The sequence below is a fragment of the Dermacentor silvarum genome, chromosome 6, assembly GCF_013339745.2.
Source record: "Dermacentor silvarum isolate Dsil-2018 chromosome 6, BIME_Dsil_1.4, whole genome shotgun sequence".
NCBI classification, from domain to species: Eukaryota; Metazoa; Arthropoda; class Arachnida; order Ixodida; family Ixodidae; genus Dermacentor; species Dermacentor silvarum.
The window spans coordinates 150,039,135-150,063,306 of record NC_051159.1 but is presented as its reverse complement, the minus strand read 5'-3'; the positions used below and the strand labels follow the sequence as shown (position 1 = coordinate 150,063,306).

The window sequence follows — 24,172 nt, the reverse complement described above, 5'->3', positions numbered from 1 at the left end:
CCAGGTGATGAGACAGACATGAAGCAAGGCTGAGTAACTCAAAAACACATAAGAATTCTTCAAACGGAAATAAAAAGAGTAACGTAAGATCAAGGTGAACAAAGAAAATACCACCCGATACTTGACCCAAGCCCCCAAAGCAGGAGATGCTATTACAGGGATCAAACGCAGGAACGTAGGAATCGAACGCTGCAGTCGAACGCTGCGGACGCTGCCTTCCTTAATGCAGAGCGGACGAACAGCCTTCCTCAGCTTCTTGTCTTCTTCTCTATAGCTCGCGACGCACGGTCGTTGAAAACCGACCTAGCGCGAACCACACGATCGTCAACGTCTTCTTCCACACACTGGCTGGCACAGAGCTGGTGCCGATGTGCTCCGGTACAATATACATATATATATATATATATATATATATATATCATAAGTCAACAAACATTGACATCATAGACAACATAGGGGAAATTACTTGTACTTACTAATAATCGGTCCAGTTGTCTGGTCGAAACCTGCGGAGCCGCCGCCAGAGGCATCGGCTGCAGTCACGGACACCAGGCGCGTCGGTGGGAACGCGGGGAAACGCGATCGGCGTCGACAGCAGCTCTACGCGTCCCACTACCACATGCCTTCACTCCTCCTCTCCACCTCGCATCCGCTATTCTGCGCGATGCTCTGCTTAGCGATAGGGTGCCTACATGCAACGCCGTTTTACATGTAGGCACCCTACTTAGCGATGCTTAGCGATGCTCTGCTTTTTATGCTCTGCTTTCACTCTCTCTCAGCTCTCTCTCCTCCAGCTCGGCGAAGCTATCGGACAGCTGGTATGGAGTATGGGGTTTTGTGTTTACGCCACGAAATCTTCCGACCAACGAGAGGTATACAGCTTCGCTGTCAAAATACTCTAAACAGCGCATTCTGCTCCAATTGGCGACCTTTGAACCTAAACAAAAAAAAGAACATTCATACAAGCGATGACTTGAGTAGTATACAACTAACTGGTCGCGCGCATTTTCTGGGTTTCACTGATTAGTGCTGCAGGCATCTGGAGTGTAATAATGACACCAGATATGTTTTCTAAGAAACCCCATTGCATGATACAAAAAAGAAAGGCCTCTGATTAGGTAAACATGGAATGTAATTAATATCTATACAACGAATTAGTTTAAACGCCATACAAGACAGTAAATATAAGTCGGTGTGGTGAGAATACATGCCAAGAACGATACATGAAAGAATGTCGTGTTGCTATAGACATTTATTGCTGCTGCAGAAAAAGAAAACATCAGCGAGTTCCTTTTTTATTATTATTTCATTTTTGTTTGTGCAGACACATATTTTATTTGCACGAAGTTTAAATCTCTCCAAGATCTTCCATTGGTTAATGTGTTCTCCAAACTACCTTACTTGTAGATGTACCAGCCTTCCCATAACGCGGATATAGTATTATTATGAATCCTGGAGGCGAGGTTTCGTACGAAATGAAACTTGGCGTTACCGGAGTCAATTCGAAAGCACTGTAACTTCTTACAGCTGGTCAGGCGGATCTATATGCGTCCGTATCATCGGTAGCAGCTGTGAAGTCTATACAGGGCGAGTGATAAACAGGAGGCTTGCCCGCAACAGTTGTAGCGTCGAGGAAGCGGCGATGTTTGGCCACCTGTCTATCCCTATAGTCCACATTGCGACAGGTGAAATCGCCGATGCGGAGAGAGGATTCCTCGCCACGTGACGTTGTGACACCGCGTGTCCTTGAAGCGCGCTCGTGGACAGAACAAGGAAAGTGCCATTCCCTTATTATCGCAGCAGTCTGTAGCAGGTCACGATCTGATCGAGGTACCATAAGGCCGCAGGGTATGTGGCGAGAATGTGTAGGTTCAATCAGGAAGTATTTGCGAATTAGATCACGTTTGTCCGCCTAGCTGGAAAAGCATCGAGTGGGTGAAGGCGGTGGTCATGTCTCCTCTGAGCTCCGTTTTTTTTTTTTTCAGCAACAGTACAGTATGGTCAGCGGTTTTCTCATGCGTAGATCGCCAAGAAAAACTTTGAGCTGGAGTGAACAGCTCTACAGGATTACGATGCTGTAACGAGCCAGAGAAACTACTGAGGATATTTTGATGCAATGAAATGCCAATACACGAGGCAAAGAAATATATTCAAGAAGCATTAGAATTTATACATCAATGAATGGGAGATGAGCAAGAGAGACATGAACGATAAATAAGAGCAGGCTGTGCGATAGGAATCAGTGTGCACAACCTCGCAGATGAACGTTCACTCACGTATGTAGCCAGAAGCGCTCGTACAGCGCTTCTTAACTTTGCGCGTACCAAAGTTATTCGGCCAAAGTCTCAGGATCTTTACTTCCGAGAACAATTTATCGTCTAAGCGGTTGGTATGCAGAACAGGTCGTTGAGAGCTGAAGAATGGACCATGGCACAGAATGTACAGAGTATGTCAAAAAGTAATGTCAGTAAGTCGATTAAAAATAAATTATTGATCAGATCGATACAACACAATAAACTGTTTCAAAATAGGCTCCTCCTGCGTCGATAAATCACTTACACCGAGATTTCCAGGCATCGAAGGCGTAATGGTAGGCATCCTCCAGAATGTCCTTTAGAGCCTTGGTGCAAGCCTCTTTGTCAACTGTCCCGAAATGATGTCCTTTCATATGGTAGTTTTTAAGCGCAGAAACAAAAAGAAGTCTGAGGGAGCCACGTCAGGACTGTATGGCGGCTGGGGAACCGTCGGCCAGGAGCGGATCACGTGTGGGCTGGCGCGTTGCCATGGTGAAGTTTCCAATCGCCCCCGATGTCAGGCCGGGCACGATGAACCCTTTGTTTGAGTATCTCGAGCACTTCCACATAGAATTTGGCGTTGGCGGTTGTGCCATGTGGCACAAACTCATGGTGGACGAGCTCTCCTGATGTCAAAGAACACAATGAGCATGGTCTTGGAGTTTGGCTTGTTCATTCTGGCCTCCTTGGGGCAAGGGGATGCCGAGATGTGTTACTCGGCACTTTGCCTTTTTGTTTCGGGGTCATATTCAAACACCCAAGGCTCGTCACTTGTGATGACATCGTCTAACAAGTGGGGGTCACTTTTGCGCATGTCCCAAAGTTCCTGACACGTTGAACTCTGCGCGATTTTTGGTCCTCCGTTAACACTTTGGGCAAAATCTTCGCGCACACTTTTCGCATCTGCAAATTATTCATCAAAATCTCCTGGTAGTTTTTAAGCGCAGAAACAAAAAAAGTCTGAGTACTTTTTTTCCAAAAAGTACCAAAAAAGTCTTTTTGGTACTTTTTGGAATGTTTACTGTCTGTGCCACTAAACGAACACTCATACGACGGTCTGAGTCCGAAAGATCTCTCGCACGCGTCACATTTTCGTCCGTGATGGTCGTTGATGGCCGTCCAGTGCGGGCTTCATCGTTGACTTCTTCACGACCTTAGGCCTTGTGCCATCGGTAGTTTTGACGTTCTAAGAAACAATTATCACCAAAAGCTGTCTTTTTCATAGGAAAACTTTCCAATGTGGACTTGCCGAGTTTCACACAAAACTTGATGGCAATCCTTTGTTACATCGAGCGCTGCATTACGGCTTGCACGGGAAATGAAAACGAGTTGCACGGAAAAGCCTGTCCTTACTATCCATATGGTCGCAGACGACTGAGAGACTGCGCGTGCGTAAGCTAACTTGCCCCTCCACCAATCCCAACCGGTCCCAGCGCGCTGCCACGTATAATCGCTTCACAATATAATCATTGACATTAGCTTTCGGACAGACCCTGTATTGTTTTGTCACATCAGCAAGAATGGCATGCGGCGTTGTTGACCATTTCGACGAGCAATGACTAACTGTTCGTAAATGCGAGGCGCAACAACATGCGGCACACCAGAGTGTGTTTCACGACGGGAGAGTTCAGGTGGCAAGCGAAGTCGCCAGTCAGGGTCCAGTGAATACAAATGGGGGTTTTTAAACCCTGTACATAAATATTTTCCTTCATGGAAAAGGTGGCATCTGTCGCTCCTGCGATACGAACGGCAGGTTTCGAGAAATCCACCAGTCACCTTACGCCGGAGGGTGGGCATGCAGCAAAGCCGAACGAGACAGATCCTGAAGCTGGGTGTGACTACCTGAACCACCTGTCGCTTCAAGCAAACAACTCAAGACTGCGTCTCTCTGTATCCTGGCGAACAGCTAAAACCCAGCACCCAGAATAAATCACAACTGAAGAGAATCCTCAGCATCATAATATAGCTTGAGTAAGTAACTTACTTTGCAAGCAACTTGTCCAGCCAAAAGCAGTACAATGTGAGTCATGACATTTTTCTGTACAGTCTGAGATGAACTGCATCGGCCTAGCATCATCTCCCTAATACTGAAAAGCAGAACGGCACCCCGCGGTCGACCACACTGGTCTCAGTGGCTTTATGCAATTCACTCCAACTCACACTCTCTCCCGCTATTTTTATAGGCATGGTACACTGTGGTCCAGATGGAAAGATTGGAAGCAACATCTCTGACTTCCCATTTCGGGTATGAAAACCGTAGGACAGTGCACGCACCCTATCAGACGTGAAACAATGCCCGCTGTTCTTTCTGTCTTCCTTTTTTTTAGAGCGCAGCTCTTAAGTACCCATTCCTACGATGAGCGGCGGCGTCGGCGTTGTCCCTCGTAACCGAGCGAACGAGCGCGGCGAAGGATGAAAGCGAACGCGGGGCACAGGGGTACATGAAAGAGGGCGAGAGCGAAGAGAGCGCGAGGAGGAAGGGTTTGGCGAAAGCGTGAGAAGAAAAGCGTAGTGCCACGCAAGACGGGCTTTGCGGCGACGATGACTACGAGATGGCGCCAGAGTAACGCGCGTCGTCTGTATGGAAACAGCGCGGCATGAGCGGAGATCTGTCTGCGGCGGCTGCTGTGAATCGCGCCCACGTGTCACCCACGCGCTGCCTCTTGCGATCTCACGATTAGCGAGGCAGTCGCGCCACACTTCGCTTCGTTTGCAACGTGCCGCACGAGACAGATTGTCCGCGCCAGCCAATATATTGCGAAATGAAAACATGTATAGAGCTGCGCTCAAATTTCGCATTAGGGAATATCGTAATCACCGGTGAATTTCTTTTGACAGAAATTAATAAAGTCTATATCCTCCTTCGAATACACAGACAGACGGGAAAGGATAGCAAGGTCAACAAAAAGAAGGCAACTTGCTCAGTCAAAATGCAACGTCCTCTTTTCTTTCTGTACCTTCACCGAGCCCTCAGTATTATCATATACGTTGTTTTTCGGCCATCTATATAATCTGTGTTCGCGTTCTTGGGCGCAACGCGCGCACACTATATTATCGATCAGACTGCGGCAACCTTTACAGGGGAGTTAAAGGGGGGCGATGGGTACACGCCTTTATATTTGGGGTCAGGCTGCGGCGAGAGAAATTCCTCAGCTCTATTAAAACAACACACTTACGCATCACATTTTTTTAGCAATGTAAGAGAGGATGTCTGAAAGCTGGCTCCTGATCCACCATTCACGTTTGTTCCTTTCGTGCTATTCGCAGGCTGTGCCTCTGTTCGTGGCGTTCTTGGTGATTGAACTGATTTTCAACTTTGTGCAAAGGAAAAGTGACCGCTTCCAACTTGATGACGGCCTGACCTCGATAGGGCAGGGCATTATTCAAGAGCTGTCTCGGTAAGTCTATATATCTGCTGGCAAGCTACATGCCTAAAAATGTACCACGATGTGCGCGTGGGTCCGGTGTAGTGCTCTTGGAGCCTTATAACGTAAAACTATTCCATTCTGATTTTATTCCAATCTGCTGACATCAAATTTACGTAACCGCCCACGCAACCATCGGGCGGTGGGCCGCAAAGTTGCTTGAACAGCCCAAGCAAACGCTCTCCTATTTAGCGCACAATTCTAATAAATCGAAGCTATTCTTTGCATTTTACCTCCATGGGGTTTGGCGTGTCTCCGCGGTCGGTATCTCATCCAGTACCCGAGATGATACGGGAGATAGCGCAAGAGTAAACTCGGCCTATTCCGCAGATGGTGTTGTCGAAACTGGGCTGATCCCGAAGAAAGTGTAATCCGCTGTCGCGTTTTAACGCGCAGGAGTCACGTGACCCTCCTTATCCCGTGGCTCCAAAACGTGACCGATATTATCCTGTTACTTTCTTCCGGAATTTGTTAAGCGCTTTTCCTTGCTTCCTTCAGGTGGTTCATGTAAAATGCCACTCAGCAGGATTTCAGCAGACTTCAAGGAAGTTCACACTATTTTTGACGATCATTGTTGATGGTTTATGCCCGACTTTTTTTTCTTATTTCGGAGCCTAGACGTGCAGCCAGAAATTGAATGGTACGTACAACGCACACGATCATGTTTGACCAATAGAGTGCACAACGCCCTTCGACTTACGAATACGTTGCCACTTGACGCAGCCTTTTCACGGAAAGCACCTTACTGGCCGGCTACATCTACGTGTATGAACACCACAGGATTGTCACACTGCCATGGAATTCTACGAAGACTTGGTTCTTCGCTCTTCTGGCCGTCGACTTCGCGTATTACTGGATGCATCGCTGGGCTCACGGCAAGTACAGCAGCTCCATTTACCTCTGCACTTTAATGAATAGCAAAGCAACATACCAAGATTACAATATCCCAACATCCAGGCCAACGTTCAAACCAATCTCCCCGCACAAAGATCAGCGCCCGTCATAAGCCCTCCTGTTTATTCCCTTGTCAATGTGTACATTTATGCAGGAGTCCCTCCTGACTCTTGCATCTCACGGGCCGGAGACCAACTAATTTCCATGTACCCCTTAGCCCGTACCGCCTCTTATGATACATTTTCCAGCTTGCAGGCGCATTAAGTCACAACAATTACTAATCACTGCCCAGTAACGCTCAAGTGAATACCAGTCTTCAGCATTCCTAATATAAACATTCGTTGGTTGTATGACTTCGGTTGCTATTGGTTGTGTGAATAAGTACATGGCACTGGAGCTGCTTATAGCGCGGGTATTCGCGCGAGGTTTCTGAGTCTTTTTTTTTTTTTTTTTTTTTTTTTTACAGCGAAGCTGTCTATGGCTAGGGCTCTATGTATTTTTCGTGTCCGTCAACAGATCTGCATGTGCAAAACCTCGGCTCCCGAATTTGATGTCAAATCGCTTCATTCTATGCAAAATATTATAGGTCTCATCACTTGAATATGTATTTTCAGTACATTAGTTATCAATAGGATCCATTTTCAAAATCAGTAGACTCTCAGGTAGATAATAAGGGTTTCCCAATGTGTGCCGCTGTGCGACCCGCGTCTGCCATGTGTACTCTCGCAACGCCCTCCCTTTGTCGTCGTTCCAAGTGCTTGCGTGCCCAGTTTTCTTCCGCCTCCCGGCGTGGCAGTCCCGTCGCACGTGTCTAGTTTCCTCTGGCTCCCCGAGATGGCGGTAGTCTTCCATCCGAATGTATGCCGCCGATCAAGACCGCCGATCAAAATAAATGTGTGTGTGTGCATGTGTCTTTCTTCGGGATGAGCGCCGTCGCTGTTCAAGAGAAATATAATTTGCTCATATCCTTAATCTAAATTGTGTGTCATCTCTATGTCGTGAGCTAAACTGCTTCGCTGGTAATCCACCTTCACAGCAGATGGAATGGCGTGTGATTTTCTCTTCTGTTCACAAAAATGCCTGCAAATTTAGGCAGTTCATAATACAAACTTCGCATGCAATTTGTAACAAAATGTCAAACCTCAAAAAATACCGCTAACGTGTGATGCATATATGCCGTGTGTCCCAGCTAACGTTAGACAACTTGTTCAACGAAAAAAAAAAACTTAAAATCACGATGCAGGACGCGATTATAAAACCTATGGTGTTCGGTTGTAAGATGTCCGATGACCGAACACCGTTGGTTTTATACTCATGTCTTGCACCGTTACTACTTAATGTTTTATTTCTTTGAACAACTTGGCTAACAGCTTGGCTTTGAACAGCTCGTAGAACCTATTTTGACTCAACATATTGGTTTTCTATTTCATTCTTATTTTGCTTTCCTTTCTCTTGGCCTGTTTGGTTAGATTGGCGAAAAACGACGTTCACTTATAGAAGCCACGGTAATTATCCTGTTTGCGGCCTCCTGCTCTAGGGGTATTGGATGCTTGTGATCATAATTCCTTGAGTTGGTACTTCCCCGTGTTGAAGGCCCTGGATCCACAAGGATTCTCCGTACTATAGGGTCGTTCGAAAAGGGAAGAAACTGCTATTGACGACTACTATTCCACGGCTTACAATTCCTCGCGCAAGTTGCTTGCGGGACGCGTCATTGGCCGTGATTATCTTATTGCTTAACCTCTTTGGCATTCAGAGGTCAACCTCGCCTGGTCCGGCCATCAGGTGCACCACAGCTCCCAGTTCTACAACTTGACAACCGCTCTGCGCCAGTCGGCTTTACAAGCGTACTACGAACCCGTAAGGCTTGAATAATTTTTTTTTTACTATTGCAATGATTATTTTGGTTGATATATTGGGGATAAAAAAAAGGAAGTCCTGTGGCAATGGTAATCACCTCAGCGGAGGAATGACAAATGCATGAGCGTGGTACGTATTTGTATTTCATGGAAATCACATGACCACAATGTAATTACACATTAATGGGCATAAAATTGGTGATCTTCTAATGAATCGTAAAATTCTCGCTGACATGCGGTAATTTTCTGCGAACCATATCAAGTAGGCCCCGAACAGGATTAGAGAGGGATAGAGGGAGGCAGAAGACAGGGGAAAGGCAAGGAGATTAACATGAAGAGAAAACCCGATTTGCTACCCTACGCTGCGGAGAGACGAGAGGGAGAGGTAACGAGACAGGAAAGTCGAGAGATGGAGAGAAAGTGAGCACAGACACACACAGTCACTACCACCGCATATTATCACCGCACAGTAGCGCTTGTACGTCGTTGCTGTGAGTAATGAGTTACGTTTAGCTTAGTCTCCTACTAGGAAGGAATTAGTGATTATTTTATTAGGCGAGGTTTATTAGGCGCAGAAAACTTGGCAGATGGACTTAATTAAGGGCAGCTACGCCAAGGTAGGCTACTAATATACAATACTGAGCACTTGTCCTTTTTTGCACTCATCCGTTCTATTTTTTCCCCACTAATCCAGTACAACCGCACTTGCAGGCGATTCCCGATTGATAAATACATGTTTCTCAGCGGTTTACCGGCGTACTTAAAGGAACTCACGCACACTTATGCTCTTAAAGAAAATGGACTCGCACGTATGCCCTCAAGCTGAAATATTTAACGCTGAACTCAGCTAATCAGCTAAATAATCTAAATAAGCTAAATAAACATTTTTAAACACTTTATTCAAGTTGCGGGAAACACCAGTTGTGTGTGTGTGTGTGTGTGTGTGTGTGTGTGTGTGTGTGTGTGTTGAGAGCGAATGCGTCTGTTCAGCAGCGCCGCATTGTGTATCTATGCTGCTGCACCTCCGGCACTTCAGGCGAGCTGAAGGGGGTGCTTCTATTCTTCTTCCTTCTGGGGTTTTACGTGCCAAAATCAGTTCTGATTATGAGGCACGACGTAGTGGAGGGCTCCGGATTAATTTTGACCACCTGGGGTTCTAAACGTGCACTACAATGCAAGCACACGGGCGTTTATGCATTTCGCCTCCATCGAAATGCGGCCTCCGGGGCCGGGATTCAGTCCCGCGACCTCGTGCTCAGCAGCGCAACGCCTTAGCTGACTGAGCCACCCCGGCGGGTGGTGCTTCCATACACGCGCCTTTCCTGCTCCCTTTGCAGGTGCTGTATCTGCCGCTCGCTGTGGTGTTGTCACCAAGCGCGTACTTGGTGCATCACCAATTCAACCGTCTGTACCAGTTCCTCATACACACGGAGTCTGTCCAGTCACTTGGCCCCCTGGAGTACGTGCTCAACACCCCAAGCCACCACCGAGTACATCACGGTATTTCCACATAATTTAGCACTACGTAACGTCAATCAATGCGCTGGCCTGGAGGAAGCTGCACGCATACAATACATCATGTAACAAGGGTGTATACGACTATATATAGAATTCTCTCTGTTGTTGTTCGCCACGAAAGACAATATTTTTACTAAATACATGCGTCTTTCTTGCAATATCAAATATCACTCTCAATCGACGGCTCTAGCGGAATAACATTGCGCAGTACAGGGCCCGTTTTCACAGAAAAGGTCGTATGCTACAGCTGTTCGTCAGAGCAGAAACAGTTAATCGCGACGCTGAACATATTAGCGAAGGCACCCGTCTAATTGCAAACAGGCCTTGTGAATTCGGCCTCATATTTCCAGGTATTCCCGCGGATTTGATCATTTTGCGCAGGAAAATCGCATAATCGTATCTGCATCCACATTTAAAGGTAACGTTTAATATATGGTTACAAAGTAACTGGTCTCAGTGAAAGGTTGCTGTAACATTTTGAGTCACAGGGAGTAGCTTCGAGAAATTGAAGGTTTGCGTCAGCATCCGTTCTTAATAGTTGCACCATCTTCTGGCACACCAACCTTACGCTTTCGGCAAAATGAACTTATAGGCTGTCTTGTCATGACCTTAACAAAACGTAATTTTATGCACTGAAGCGCAAAAGTAACCGGAACGCCAATGCATTTCTCCGCAAAGTTGTGGAATTAATATCTCGAAACTGGTGTCATCTCGAGAATTCTTTCCAAGTGGATCCGCCTTGCGAACTCCACGGCTAGAATTTGTAAATTGCAATATGAGCCATAAGACAATTAGTTAAAAACTTCATTAGGGATTTTTTGTTAATTAGTCGATAATGCATTTCAATTTCTTGGGCAAGTAATGTTCGCCTCTTTGAGTAGGCCAGCTCATGAACTAGAATTGTGCTATCTGCCAAAGGCAACCTTTAAAATTTTTTGAAAGTGTTCGCTGAAGCAGCCGGTATATACCTAAATGTGGTTGGTGCTCTTAACTGTATCGTTTTATCCTCTGAAGTAATTGGTCATGTGAATCCTCTTGCATGCCAATACGTGAAAGTATTAGCATGCTGAGTTTATCAGTGTTATGCCCTTTTAAAGCGTGACAGAATGGGGTGTGACACTACAATTGGTTCATTTCGACCTTTGGTTCATTTGAACGCGCTACATTTGGACGTTGTTCATTTAGACGTTTGAATGCTGTAGATCCCACCTATAACTCTAATACTCACTTCGTCGTTATTGCTGCTACTGTTGTTGAAAATGTAAGTGCAAATAGGTATAAGGAAACAAACGATAAGTGAGCAAGAGGAATTTTCTACCTTGCAAGAACAAAAAAAAAAAAAGTCACTAGACGTTCACTTTCTTCTGTGTCTATCCTTTTTTTTTTTGTCTTTCTTTATTAGGTAGAGACCGATACTGCATTGATAAGAATTACGGTGGCACGCTAATCATCTGGGACCGTCTTTTTGGCACCTTTGCGGCTGAGCAGCGCCGACCTGCTTACGGACTGACGCACTCCGTGAACACGTTTGACCCATGGACTCTTCAGGTTCGAGATGGTCCAATGCCTCTTTTTGTATTTCCAGATGCTTTTGCTCTGCTATATACCTGCTCGTCAGACAGGCTGCGCAGTCGCGTGCGATTTTCCCATGTGTCGTAGTTGAAGACGAAACATTCTCTAATTTCCCTGCTATTAGAAGCTAGCGTAAAAATTATTTTGCTCACTACTGTACGTTGTGCTCTAGAAGCGCAGGTAAGTTTCTTCATCGGTTCATGATGATTTGCCTCTAGAGATAAAACGCTTGTTGCACATCTGCTAGACTTATATAAACACGAAATGTTCTTTAATTTAAATGATATTAAAGACGAATGCATTACATTCCTTTGTTCACTGGTGTATATTGGGCTCTGGAAGCGTGCGCGCGCTTCTTCATAGGTTCATGATGACTCGCTTTCTATCTTCTTGTCTCTTCAGATGCAACACTTCCTGTACATCTGCAAACAAGTTATCACCATCAAGGGGCTCGGAAACAAATTTTCGACCGTTTTTAAGGGACCTGGCTGGCAACCGGGCAAACCAAGACTGGGCGACCCGAACGATATTCCAGATGTGAGTTTGCCGCAAATCTCCATCGGGCATGATAGCAGCTTTTCATTTGTTGATCAGGAGGTTAATGCTAAAGTTATTCACACGACAACATTAAATGCAAAATTCATCTTTGTGGAGTTTTTTTTTTTTTTTGCACGTACATATATCGAATACAAAAGTATAGTTAGTTCACCGTAGTTCTAGTTTTATGGCAAAAAAAAATCTAAAACGTGACTTCAAATAGTAATTTCTGATCCTCATTGTTCTCTATTCGCTTAACCTTGCCAGTATGTGCGTAGCGGTGGTGTAGTCGTCGAAAAGATGCCCACGAACCACTATTGCGACTACGCGTGACCCTTCCATGTCCACCGGTAGAACGTAAATCAACTTCAACGCAACTCATGCAGACGCATGAAACGGACAGCAGAGAAGCTTTCCAGGGTGCTGGCCTGTAGACAGCGTAGAATACGTTAAAAAAAAGCGGGGGGGGAGGGGAGAGGGAGAGCAATAAAACTAATTTAAGCTTGTGCACTTGATTATCATTGCATTGACAAAGGAGACTAACCAGACAGGTTAATGAGGAGCGACCGCTATTGATTCCAGCACGAACGTGAAGGCAGAAGTAGGCACGTGATCCCTATATAGAGGGACTGGCAGAAGTCATGAAAGTACTGAAACGTGCTTGCTAAATACCTTTGTTTTCCTTTCTGAAAGAGCGTGCATTCATTGAAAAGTATAATTGGTATGCTCAACAAATACTGTTTAAGTTAACGCCAATGACGAAGGTTTCTGTTCGCTGAGTGTCCCGCTTGTTTTCGCACAGGTACGTAGGCCTGTTGAACCCTACGCGCCGGAGACCACGCTGCTGCGCAAGCTTTACGTAGCATTGCATTTTACCCTCATTGGCATCGGCTACGTGAAGCTCAAACACTGGAGCCCAGTAAGTAACTGTGTTGTTCTTTTAGGGGCGAAGCCCCTTAGGGCCGAGCCTTGTCCCTCGTAGTCCATAGCTCTGGTTGGCATGGAGACCGCTATGTATGTATGTATATGCATATATATATATATATATATATATATATATACGCCAAGCTCCGGCTTCCGCTTCCGGTTCCGCTTCCGGTTCCACTTTCGGTTCCGCTTTCGGTTCCTGAAGCCAGCTTCCGGCTTGCGGAGAACGCCTCCAGCGTTTTGCCCGAATGATCCCCCGGTGCTTCGCCCACTCATCATCATTCACTTCGTGGATATGCGGTGTTATTTAGACCGAACAGTATTGGAAAACGTCAGTACGGAGACACCACATTGAACCACGCGAAGCATTGTATATTATTGATTCCCGTTGTAGCAGTCATGAAGGAAGGCATGACTATAGAGCTACAGGCTCACACAGTATATTGCAGAGCCCATTCCCGTTGTCACTTTCTCGAAGCACTATAGGAAATTCCATGGCACACCACTGAAGCTAGAATGGGGGGTTTTAATCCCCCGTACTATTTCCGATGATTACGTAACGAACGGATATCCATTAAAGAAGCACATTGTGACCTCTTTAAATTGCATATTACCGAACGTATCTGAACTAGGAAACAGGTCTGAATGTTCATCTGTGGCGCCATGAAGCTAGAAGGATTGGTAAAGCTGCTTTGGAGCTACCTATACGACAGCTCCATTTAGCAGAATATACGAATAGACATATTGGCACTCCATACTGAATAGGACAGTGCAAGCAGAATATGCTTGAGAACGCGGAGTTTTATCGTGCCTCCTCATCTTCATATGTATTTCGTTTTCTTTCTTTTTTTTTCGTTCTTTTTGGTCACCGTGGGACTTGCGGCATATGGCCCATCGTGCGTCGCAAGCTGTGCTAGTTCGTATATTCTCACCTCATTGAAGAAAAAAAAATTGTTGGAAGTCAGCGCTTCATCTTGTCGTCTTTATACTGGTCATTCCTGTTTGCACTGTTCTACTCATGCAGCTCCATTTATGCGGTGTGTTCTGAGTAAATGAATCGTGCGGTAGCACGGAAGACTACAAATTCCGTGGATGTGGATTGGTTTCCGTGGTATATGGCTTGAATTCGATTATGGATCACTTCACTGAAATGACTACTGCACGTTTCTGAAAATATTGATGCATGCAAATTGCGTGTTTCTTGTGGACGATGCGCGCGGGTGCCCCGACGAAGAAGACGAACTGCTTCTGGCTGTTTTCTTGGCCCATCCCCTAGTGTGGGGTACGAGCCAAAGTGTGAGGCTATCATCATCATCATCATCATCATCATCATCATCATCATCATCATCATCATCATCTCGAGCTGTCGGCTGAACTGGCCAGCGCTGCAGCTATCCTTTGTAAATAGTCTGCAGTTCCTAATCCTTCGTTGGCGTAACAATATAATAGAGCCATCGGCGTAGACATGTATACACTGTGTTTCAATTAACTTGGGCCAAACCTTAAAATATGCAAATGCTAGGCGTACCTGAACAGAACCAAGGTAATTTTGTTTGCCGTCGCTTGCAGATACTCAGATTATATTTTTTGCATTCCGCCTAATTAGATAATTAGTCTAAATAATTTTTCAACTTTTCAAATATTATAATTCGATGAAAATTGTAAATTAGAAACTTGTAGAGCAGCATGAAAAACTCTCGATACAGCTCTGTTGCTGAATGCGTGTTATATAAGTGTTTTTCCGAGTGTGAAAGATGCCCGCGAATACACGCAAAATGCCTCGAGCATTTTTTGTGTGTTGGTACTTTGGTTCTGTCGAGCTACGTAGCATTTGCATATTTTTAAAGGTTGGCCTAAGTTAAGTGAAACACCCTGTATAGATGGCCCCTGTGCTCACCCTGAACGTGACTTGTTCGGAAGCTACTCATTGTACTTATTTTTTTCCTTTTGACGACGGGAGGGAGAAACTTGTTTGGCGCGACCGACGTTTAAATTCACTCGAAACTTGCCCTGGCGACGAATGGTACAGGACAACGTAGCGGCCATACGGTGGGAACAGGGGTGTCATCACCGAGTTAATTAGTTGAATATGCTACGCTGAGGAAATTGGGCTTAGAAATTACTCGAAGATTGCTCATAAGAAGGCCGCAACAAATGTCAGTTTTTATTTCGATTCATCAAATAACAAGACATGCTTATTTTCTTTGCCTGAACAATTATGTGCATATCGTACCAAATGCTTGTCGCGCACACTACATTGCTCATCGATTCAAGCGCGCTGACGCTAAGCTCACGTCATGGTGCTTATGCGTGTGCATATGTGCATATTTGCTCATTTTTCGTGTCATTTCTGTATATTTTTCAGAAAGTGAAATGTTTTGGAAAAATCGGTGATGAAAGTTGTCAGCATTTTCAGTATTACCAATATAATCATATCAGATGTCATGGTCAATGCTCCACAATGAAGTATCTATGCGGAAACGCATGGACTGTGAGTGCTGATATACCAAGGCTCAAATTTTTTTTCAGTCATTGAGAAAGTCAGTGGCCTGTTTGTTTCTGTTCTCAGTGAGTGAAAAATATAAAATGTAGCTCGGTGATAAATCGACCGCCCTCCCTATGCTCACCCAGGTCACTGGCACCGGCGCGCTGCTTTGCGGCATCGCTTACATCTTCTTCTCCCTTGGTGTAATGGGAGCATTCTTGGACAACAGGTGAGTTGAAAAAGGAGCAAGCCTCTTTTTCTACCACGCAGTGTTATCGTGTATTTTTTTTTCTCGTGCATTTGCAGAACAGCTACATACACAAAGATTGTTTCCCCGACCCTATAGTAAGTGTGCGTTCACTTCAGTAAGGAAAAGGGATGTTCAGCAACAAATGAAATAAGAGACTACATATTGTTGCAGTGTTTTAGGCAATGAAGACGGGAAAAGCCAAGTTAGCACCCAGTTCTTTATTGCCATGGTGCAACTAAGGCATTTCATGATGGATGAGAAGCTGAACACTAGTCGGAATCGAGGAGGAGGAGGGAAAACTTTATTTTCGTCAGATGCAGAGTTATTTAAATTACTGGGTTTCTTCTGCTAGGCGGCGTGAGGTGGTCGTAAGCCCTTGACTTTCAGCGACCTCCAAAGCCCAGTCGACGGTCCGGAGCTGGACCGCGGGATCCGAGCTGGACACCGCTACCTCCCAGTCTGAAGTGTTATTAAGTTCGAGTTCCGCCTTAGGTTTGAGCCCGGGGCACTCGCTTAATATAAGTGTCAGTTCCGCTTTATAGGCGTCGCAGTTCTTGCATTTAGGTGAGAAGCAGCCCGGATATATTAGTGAATACTTGTAAGGGTTGGCAAATGAGCCAGTCTGCAACTGTCTCCAGGTCACCTGTTGCAGTTTATTCAGTGATTTATGCGGAGGGGGGTATTTTTGTCTACCTTCGCGGTAGTGCATAGTAATTTCATGGAATGTCACCATGCGATGCCTCGCTGAACCCAGGTCGAGGCCTTCCACCGCCCGGCTGACGAAACCTCGGGCATAGTTGTGGGCAGCCTCATTTCCTGGGTGCGAGGAATGTGCCGGGACCCAGATGATTTGAATCTGGCGATCAGGTGGTGGATATTTGTTTAGAATTTGCATGGCCGGTTTGTGGATTTTGCCACTGGCAAAGTTTCTAACTGCGGTTTTGGAATCGCTAAAAATGATTTCCGCGGTGGTGCCATTTATAGCCAGAGCTATAGCTGCCTCTTCTGCTTCCTCTGCATGCATGCAACAAATTGTTGCTGCAGAGTGGGCCTGACCTTGATTGTTGACTATGCCTATAGAGAAGGCATCTCGACTTGGGTATTCCGCAACGTCGACGTGGACTATATCCTGCAGACCCGAGTAGTGTTTATGTAGAGCTTTAGCTCTTGCTCTCCTTCTGTCCTTGTGATGTTCAGGATGCATGTTTTTTGGTATTGGGTCTATCCTTAAATTTCTGTGGTATATTAGGGGAAGTTTACATATTGAGGTGTCTGTGGATCCGTATCGGATCCCCAGGTCCTCCAGTATGTGTCTTCCTACTTCAGTTTTGGATAGCCTCTCCTGTTGGGCTAGTCTGTGTGCCTCGACCAGCTCCTTTAGGGTATTGTGAATTCCCAATTCAAGGAGCTTCTCATTAGCCGTGTATCTAGGTAGGTGAAGGAATTATTTGTATGATTGTCTAATTAGGCAATCGATTTTCTTCTTTTCAGCCGGGTAGAGGTGCAGGTAAGGAAGGGAATATACTATGCGGCTCAGGACGAAGGCTTGGACAAGTTGCCTGAGATCCGCTTCCTTCATGCCTTTATGCTTGTTTGCTACTCGCCTAATTAGCCTGTTTGTTTGGATAACGCATCCTATGATTTTGCTCAGGGTGAATGCCTTCTTTCCATTGTTTTGTACGTGCATCCCCAGAATTCTAAGGGTCTGCACCTCTTGTAAGTACGCGTCATCTACCATCACCTTGATTTCCGGGTGAGGTGTCTTTGCTCGTGGTTCAGCCCTTATAATCAGGTCATCAGGGAGCATGACAGGCCTATTTGATTCGCATGATATGGCACTCGATCTGCTCCTGCTTGTAGTGTTTCCTCTATCTCACTATCACTTCCAGTATTAGCCCAGAGAGTGATATCGTCAGCATATAGTGAGTGTCTCAAACCAGGGATTGTGCCAAGTGCAGTAGCTAGCGGTATAAGAGAGATGTTAAATAGGAAAGGGGATAGTACTGATGCCTGTGGAATTCCTTTGCTGCCAAGTTGCGATATAGAAGATGCGACGGAGCCTAGCTGAAGTTCGGCAGTCCTGTCGGAGAGGAAGGCTTTGATATAGTTGTATGTTTTGTGTCCGACATTGAGTTTCTCCAATGCAAGCATGATTGCCTCATGCTTAATGTTGTCAAAGGCTTTTGTTAGATCTAGGGCTAAGACAGCTCTAGTTCTTTTCCTGTGAATAGGGTGTAAGACCTCTTCTGAGAGTCTTAGCATGATGTCTTGGGTTGATAGATTTCCTCTAAAGCCTATCATGGTGTGCGGGAAGTAATTATTGTCATCCATGTGGCTCTGTAGCCTGTTTAGAATTACGTGCTCGAGCACTTTGCCTAAGCAGGAGGTGAGAGATATGGGCCTGAGGTTCTGCAAGTCAAGCTTCTTTCCCGGTTTCGGGATGAAGACAATCTTTGCATGCCTCCAGGATGAGGAGAGTTCCCCTCTTTCCCAACATTTGTTGAAATATTTAGTAATTGCTTCGATCGAGGCATCATCTAAGTTTCTTAGTGATTTGTTTGTAACCCCGTCCGCGCCTGGAGCCGAGGAGGTCCGAAGTCTTTGAAGCGCTGCTCGCACTTCAGACTCTTGGATTTCCTCGTCCAGTTTGTGGTTCGGGGCTCCCAAGTAGCTCGGCAGAGAGACTTTGTTTGATGTGTCTAGGTATCTCTGTCTGAGTTCCTCGACGAGTTCTTTATCTGTGAGCGCATGGTTGTGCACTAGTCTAATGATGTTCTTAAGGTGCGCTATTTTGCTGGTCGCGAGATCTAGCAGGTGTCTGAGGAGGTGCCAAGTATCCTTGAGTCCAAGTTTGCCACTCATTTGGTCACAGACTTGGCCCCACTGTTGCCTGGCAAGCTGTTGTGCATAATCTTCTATCTCTTTGGATAGCCTTGCAATTTTAATGCGCAGTGGTCGACTGAGTTTCTGCGTTTGCCACCTTCTCTGCAGACTGTCGTATGCTTCCCACATATGTAGCAGCCGACTGTCCACAGTTTTTGGTGCCTCTGAAGATGGGATTGATTTCGTTAATGTTTTAACATCATGGATGAGGTCTTTGACCCATTCATCTAGGTTACTTATCTCATTCCCTGCGGTTTGATCTCTGAGTTGTCTGAATTTGTCCCAGTCCGTAATCTGGACCGGTTTCCTGCCTCTACCTCTGAGGTTCTTGGCAGTTATAGTAGTTGCCACTATGTAGTGGTCGCTACCTAGGTTAGTCATAGTGTTTTGCCATGTCACTTGTCCTATATACTTTGTGAGCGTCAGGTCTGGAGATGTGTCAACCTGTGTGCTCCTGCCAATTCTAGTAGGGGTGACTGGGTCTGTGTGTAGTGTAAGGCGCGCATCCTGGATGTAATTCCAGAGATGCGTGCCTTTCTTATTATTGGCTCTGTATCCCCAGACCATGTTTTGTGCGTTAAAGTCCCCCACTATGACTAGTGGATACTGTTTGGAAATTTTGAGTGTCCTATTTATTGCTTCGATAATGGTAGGGTGTCCTCCCTTAGGGTTGCTGTAAACATTAAGTATGAATAAGGCGGGTATGCCTACCTTTTGTGGAATTAGTTCTACTAGGAGACAGTCCAAGTCAGACACTTCTAGGTCATGTTCTATGGCCGTTAGATTTCTCTGGACTAATGTGGCAATTTGGTATTTCTCTGAAATTTTGTTTTCATAGGTTTTATAGTTCCGCAGTTTAACATTTCCAAGTGTTTCCTGCAAGGCAATAACGTCGGGGGCTTTTTCTTTAAGGTTTTGTATGTGGAACTGCAGATTACTTCGTTTTTTCCGAAGCTTCTACAGATCCATTGCCAGATTATTATGTCATTATGCAGTCCCGCCATGTTGAAGTACATGGGGGGTTTCTGGACGCTGCCTGGCACCTGAAGTAGTTGCACCCTGCTCAAAGGTGGATGTGAAGCTAGCAAAGGCTGCTTCTTGTTTGCTTTGTCTGGCCTCAAGTGCTTCGATTCTGCTGCCAATTTGTGCGGCAAATTGTGTGAAATTTTTCTCCAGCATGGATTTAATTTCATCCATAGGGTCTTTTTCAGTCGTTAGAGGTCTCTTTTTTGCGGGGGCGTTGCGTTGTGGGGAGGATGATCGTGAAGAGGCTGCGGATGCAGCGGGTGTGTTAGCTATTTGTGTTTGGGGTGTGTTTGTGGTGGAGTGTTGAACTACAGAGCTATTAGTTTGCTCTCTCTCTGCTCTCAGTTTGTTAATTTCCTCCTGCAATTGAGCGACTACGGAGGTTAGGTGCGCATTTTGTCTTTCTAGTTGTTGTATTCTTTCGTCTGCTTTAGACCGGGAGGTAGGCGGACCCCAGCTCACCTGTTTTGACCAGTCTTTGGAGACGCTTCTGGACAAGGGCGGGAAGGAGCTTGACCTGCTTCGACTTCTCGTTCCAGGGCCTCGTGTGGCTGAAGGGAACCGGCTTCTTGAGACGTGTCCATCATTCTTCTTGTGTGGTACAGGTGAAGTAGGAGGTTTCCTTTGTTTTTCGTAGCGAAACTTGCATCTACTGGTCCCGGTGACGTGATCTCCCTTGCAGACGATGCATTTCGGGATGCAATCTGGGTTTTCTTTCTTCGGATGGCCTTGTCCGCATCGGTAGCAGAGCTCTGGCTTCTCTTGCGGGCATACATCCGCTCGATGTCCTGGTCTCCGGCAGTGGAAGCAAGCTTCAATTTTCGACTTGAAGTAGTAGCATCTCACGACACCGCCGAAGAGATCAATGCTCTCCGGTACTCTTGTGGTGTCGACGAAGATGATCAGAACAGACTTAGTCTGTCCCAATCTTCTAGCTCCAGCGATTTCGAAGTTCTTGCCTTTGTTACGCTGTTGTAGGTCCCGCAACATTTCGTCGTTGCTGTGGCCTGAGTATATGTTATAGCAAATACCCCGTACAGACTCGTCGGGGGGTGCAATGTAGGTATTCAATTCAAAGGTTTCGTCCTCCAGTTGGATGTTCTTGATAGCAACGTATTGCTGCGCTCTGTTCTGACGGATTTGCGACGGTGTAGGAGTTATTCGTAGGGTTAACACGGGCCTGGTCGTCTCTCCTCGCATCCGCGACGTTAGCCTTTGCACCGCAAATAGTGGCCTGAAGGAGTTCGATGACGGTAAATTTCTTCAAATTCATTCCGCCTTTCGGCCTGAACACAATTTTGAAGAAGTCGGTAGGTAATCTCGGCAAAGGACTCCGCTTGAGAATCATGCGGGTCCGCACAGCGGGCTTCTTAGACGGCGGCGGTGGTTAGTGTTCGATGTCGACGTGGTCGGTGAGGAAAGTGACAAAGACTCACTTTTTCTGCGGCGGTTCGACATCTTCTGCGCTTGAATGGCAGAGATCCATTGACTGGTGTCGTCATACTCTTCCACTGGGATGTCCATCCCGTCTGTGGCGTATTCACGTGGCATACCAGTCCTCGGCGGCCGTAGTCGTGCTAGGCCTTCTCGGGCGTGGTCGGTAGAAAAGGCCCAAAAATGGGCCAATAAGTCCCCTCCGCACCAAAAATTGGTAGCGGTTCGGGTTCTTAGGTACTCACGAACACTTTGAAAGTGGTTTTGAGCTCGTATGTATCTGAAGGCCGCGCACAGAGAGCAAAAACGACGAAACCCATGTGAGGCACGTCCGAGCGCTATGCACGTCGTCCGCTAGTTCGAAATCGAGAAATTATTTTATGTTATTTCGGCTCTGCAGAGATATACGATAATGTAGAGGTAGAGAGGGAGCATTGTAAACGGGTTTACAATCCTCTCATATTGGGCATAATTCTCGACTGATGTTTTCAGTGGCATGCATGTTGAAAAACTGACATACTGCAACGCGAAAAGAAGAAAAAAATAGATGGGATAAAGTAAACACATGTGCTCATATATAACTATCGCATAAAAATTTGAACTTTGTTTATTTCATTGGCCATTGTGGCAATTTTAGCCTTAGCATTGCTGTCATGTGCGCTAATTAAACAATACAATGGATTAGCTTGAATGGCGTCTGTAAATAATCATGCAGAGTGCCTGCAGTTCACACATGTACCCCGAATATTATTTTGCCATCTTGGCAAAATAGACTAGCCATTTTGGGCTTGCCTACGCCATTGCTAGCTACTGCGGATGAAGTTGCAGGTAGCCGTTTTGTTATTTTGAAGTGAATAAATAGGTCGCGCCGTTCCGTGCATGAGAAGGGTAGCGGTGGGCAGATCGCGGTCACTCTCGCTCAAAACAAATACTGTATTTGCGATTTATTGATTTATTATACGTGAATGACTTGCTGATTAACTGATTGATTGATCTATTGACTGTCATTACCTGTGCACCTCGTGCAAAAAAGGCACTTTTGAGCTTTCTTGGAGACACTGGTCTCAGTGAAACACTTTAGTCGAGTGTTGAGTGTTGCGTTTTGTGTATGTTGTGTATCTGTGTTGTAAACTGTGCCCATCATTTCATTTTCATGATACCCATCTGGAGTAGCATACTAGGTATGCCGCCAGCCAAACCTCTCCAGGATTCATTAAAAAGCCACCCCTCCCCCACCCCTCTCTCTATGGATTTATGCAACTAAAATGTAAATGTGAGCTAAAATGGGAGCCCTATATGTCACAAAATGTCTGACTAATTTTGACTAACTGAGGTTCCTTAGCTTGCGCTCAGTCCAGTCACACCGATGTTCAAGTTGTCTTTTTGCCTTCATCCGAAATGCAACTGTTCAGGTGTCGAGTCAGCAGCATTTTATATATTGAGTATTGAAGGGGCCACTGATACCCTATCCTGCTTTCACCTTTTTGTATACGCAACCCTTAACAATTACATCACTGCTCAATGGTTTTTTCTTTATCTATTCCTTTCTTAATATACTCACTTCTATAGGATATTATTACTGCCAAACGGCAACTCCTAACCAAGGTTCGTTTCAGTAGAAGTGAGATGGATGGATGGAAAAACTTGATTCTGGTCCTGTACAGGGTGTTGCCACCTGCCAATAACTGGGTTATTTGGTCTGTGTTGCAGTACATGGTAAAAAACAGAGTGAACAAAAAAGACGCAGTCTCTCTGCCTCTTCTATCGCGTAATTTTTATCATGTACAACTGCGCGCATTATTAGCTACAACGCGTGAGCGCGTGGCAAAGCGGTCGCGTGTTGTAGCTCATACTGAGCGCGATAGTACATGCTTCCTTTCCCCGCTCTTGTCCGCACCATTGCAGCCTTTATACCTCCGTGGCAACCCCTGTGTGTACCATGCTTGATGAACGGCATCTTCTCCTTCGCAGGACCCACATCTACGGACTGGAGGCACTCAGGTGTGCCCTGATGTTAATGTTGGACGTGCGCGTCTTCCACCTGTCGGTCATGGCTGATTCTGCGGCCGGCATGGTTTTCCTCAACATAGTCAGGGCCACGTACGCGGCCTCGCTGCTGGGATGCCTTGCAGCGAGCGTATGGGGTACCTTGAAGCGGGTTCTCAAGAAAAAACTGGCGTGACATTGACGGCTGAGAATGCGCTCCTCAGACGCTTTCCTTGCTTTTAATTTTATGTTCGCGAACACAAAACGAAGGTTACTTGGCCTTGGCGCCTTTCGACATCTCTTGGCAGAGCATAAAGGGCCATCATGAAGTTCGCCGAACGTTCCCTGAAAGGTAATGCTGCTCTGCCGAAGTAACTTGGTTGTTGGAGCCGGGCTTTTATTTCGGCATATGCAAGAAAACCGAAAAACCATCATTTCTGGTTGAAATAGCCTCCTGGCGATAGCTTAAGGTTATCCCAAAGGTGCGCTGTTCAAGGTGTTCCAGAACAGTGACTACATGACAAAAGGGCTTGCGCAATAAAAATGCAAAAAGCCTGACTTCTATGTTTTTCGTTCCTTACGTAAGGGCGAACTCAAAAAAGACCTCCCCCCCCCCCCAAAAAAAAAAAACAAAAAAAAAGAAAAAGAAAAGAAATCTGCATGGTGCTACTGTTCAACTGTACTTGCTGGTGACTGACGATGATTATGAAAACGCGACGAGCTGGGGCACAACGGCAGCACTCATGGTCCGCATGAAAGCACAGGGTCTGCCAATTACCGCTAATCTGGTGTAAATGCTCTTTGGCCGTAGTACAATGCTCAACTTACTTTTTGTGTCGCTTAGTGTGCCGCTTAGGTATGTGCCTTTACAGAAGCGAGTTTGAACAGATTAGATGTAGAGACGTATAGATATTTTGTAGCCTGTTTCTTCAATATTTTTTTTCAGGAACATATATAACCAACCCACATTATGCAGCAGTATAGAGGTTGTCCCCGCTAACGTGCAGCCCACATTTTCTTACTTATTTTTATTTATTCTTTGTTTTTTATACCTTAGCCCACATTGTGGATAAAAGCAGCCA

At 45.7% G+C, this 24,172-nt stretch overlaps 1 protein-coding gene across 1 annotated transcript in view; it reads left to right on the top strand.

The window, feature by feature from the left end:
* Positions 1–23,286, top strand: part of LOC119456966 (alkylglycerol monooxygenase-like) — a 31,788-nt gene extending 8,502 nt beyond the window's left edge. Inside the window, exons 2-10 of the mRNA XM_037718786.1 lie at positions 5,562–5,692; positions 6,443–6,594; positions 8,370–8,473; positions 9,810–9,972; positions 11,393–11,538; positions 11,965–12,099; positions 12,902–13,018; positions 15,658–15,740; positions 23,076–23,286. Coding sequence (XP_037574714.1) covers positions 5,562–5,692; positions 6,443–6,594; positions 8,370–8,473; positions 9,810–9,972; positions 11,393–11,538; positions 11,965–12,099; positions 12,902–13,018; positions 15,658–15,740; positions 23,076–23,286 — 1,242 coding nt within the window. The remainder of the gene's footprint in view (positions 1–5,561; positions 5,693–6,442; positions 6,595–8,369; positions 8,474–9,809; positions 9,973–11,392; positions 11,539–11,964; positions 12,100–12,901; positions 13,019–15,657; positions 15,741–23,075) is intronic.
* Positions 23,287–24,172: the final 886 nt, after the last annotated feature.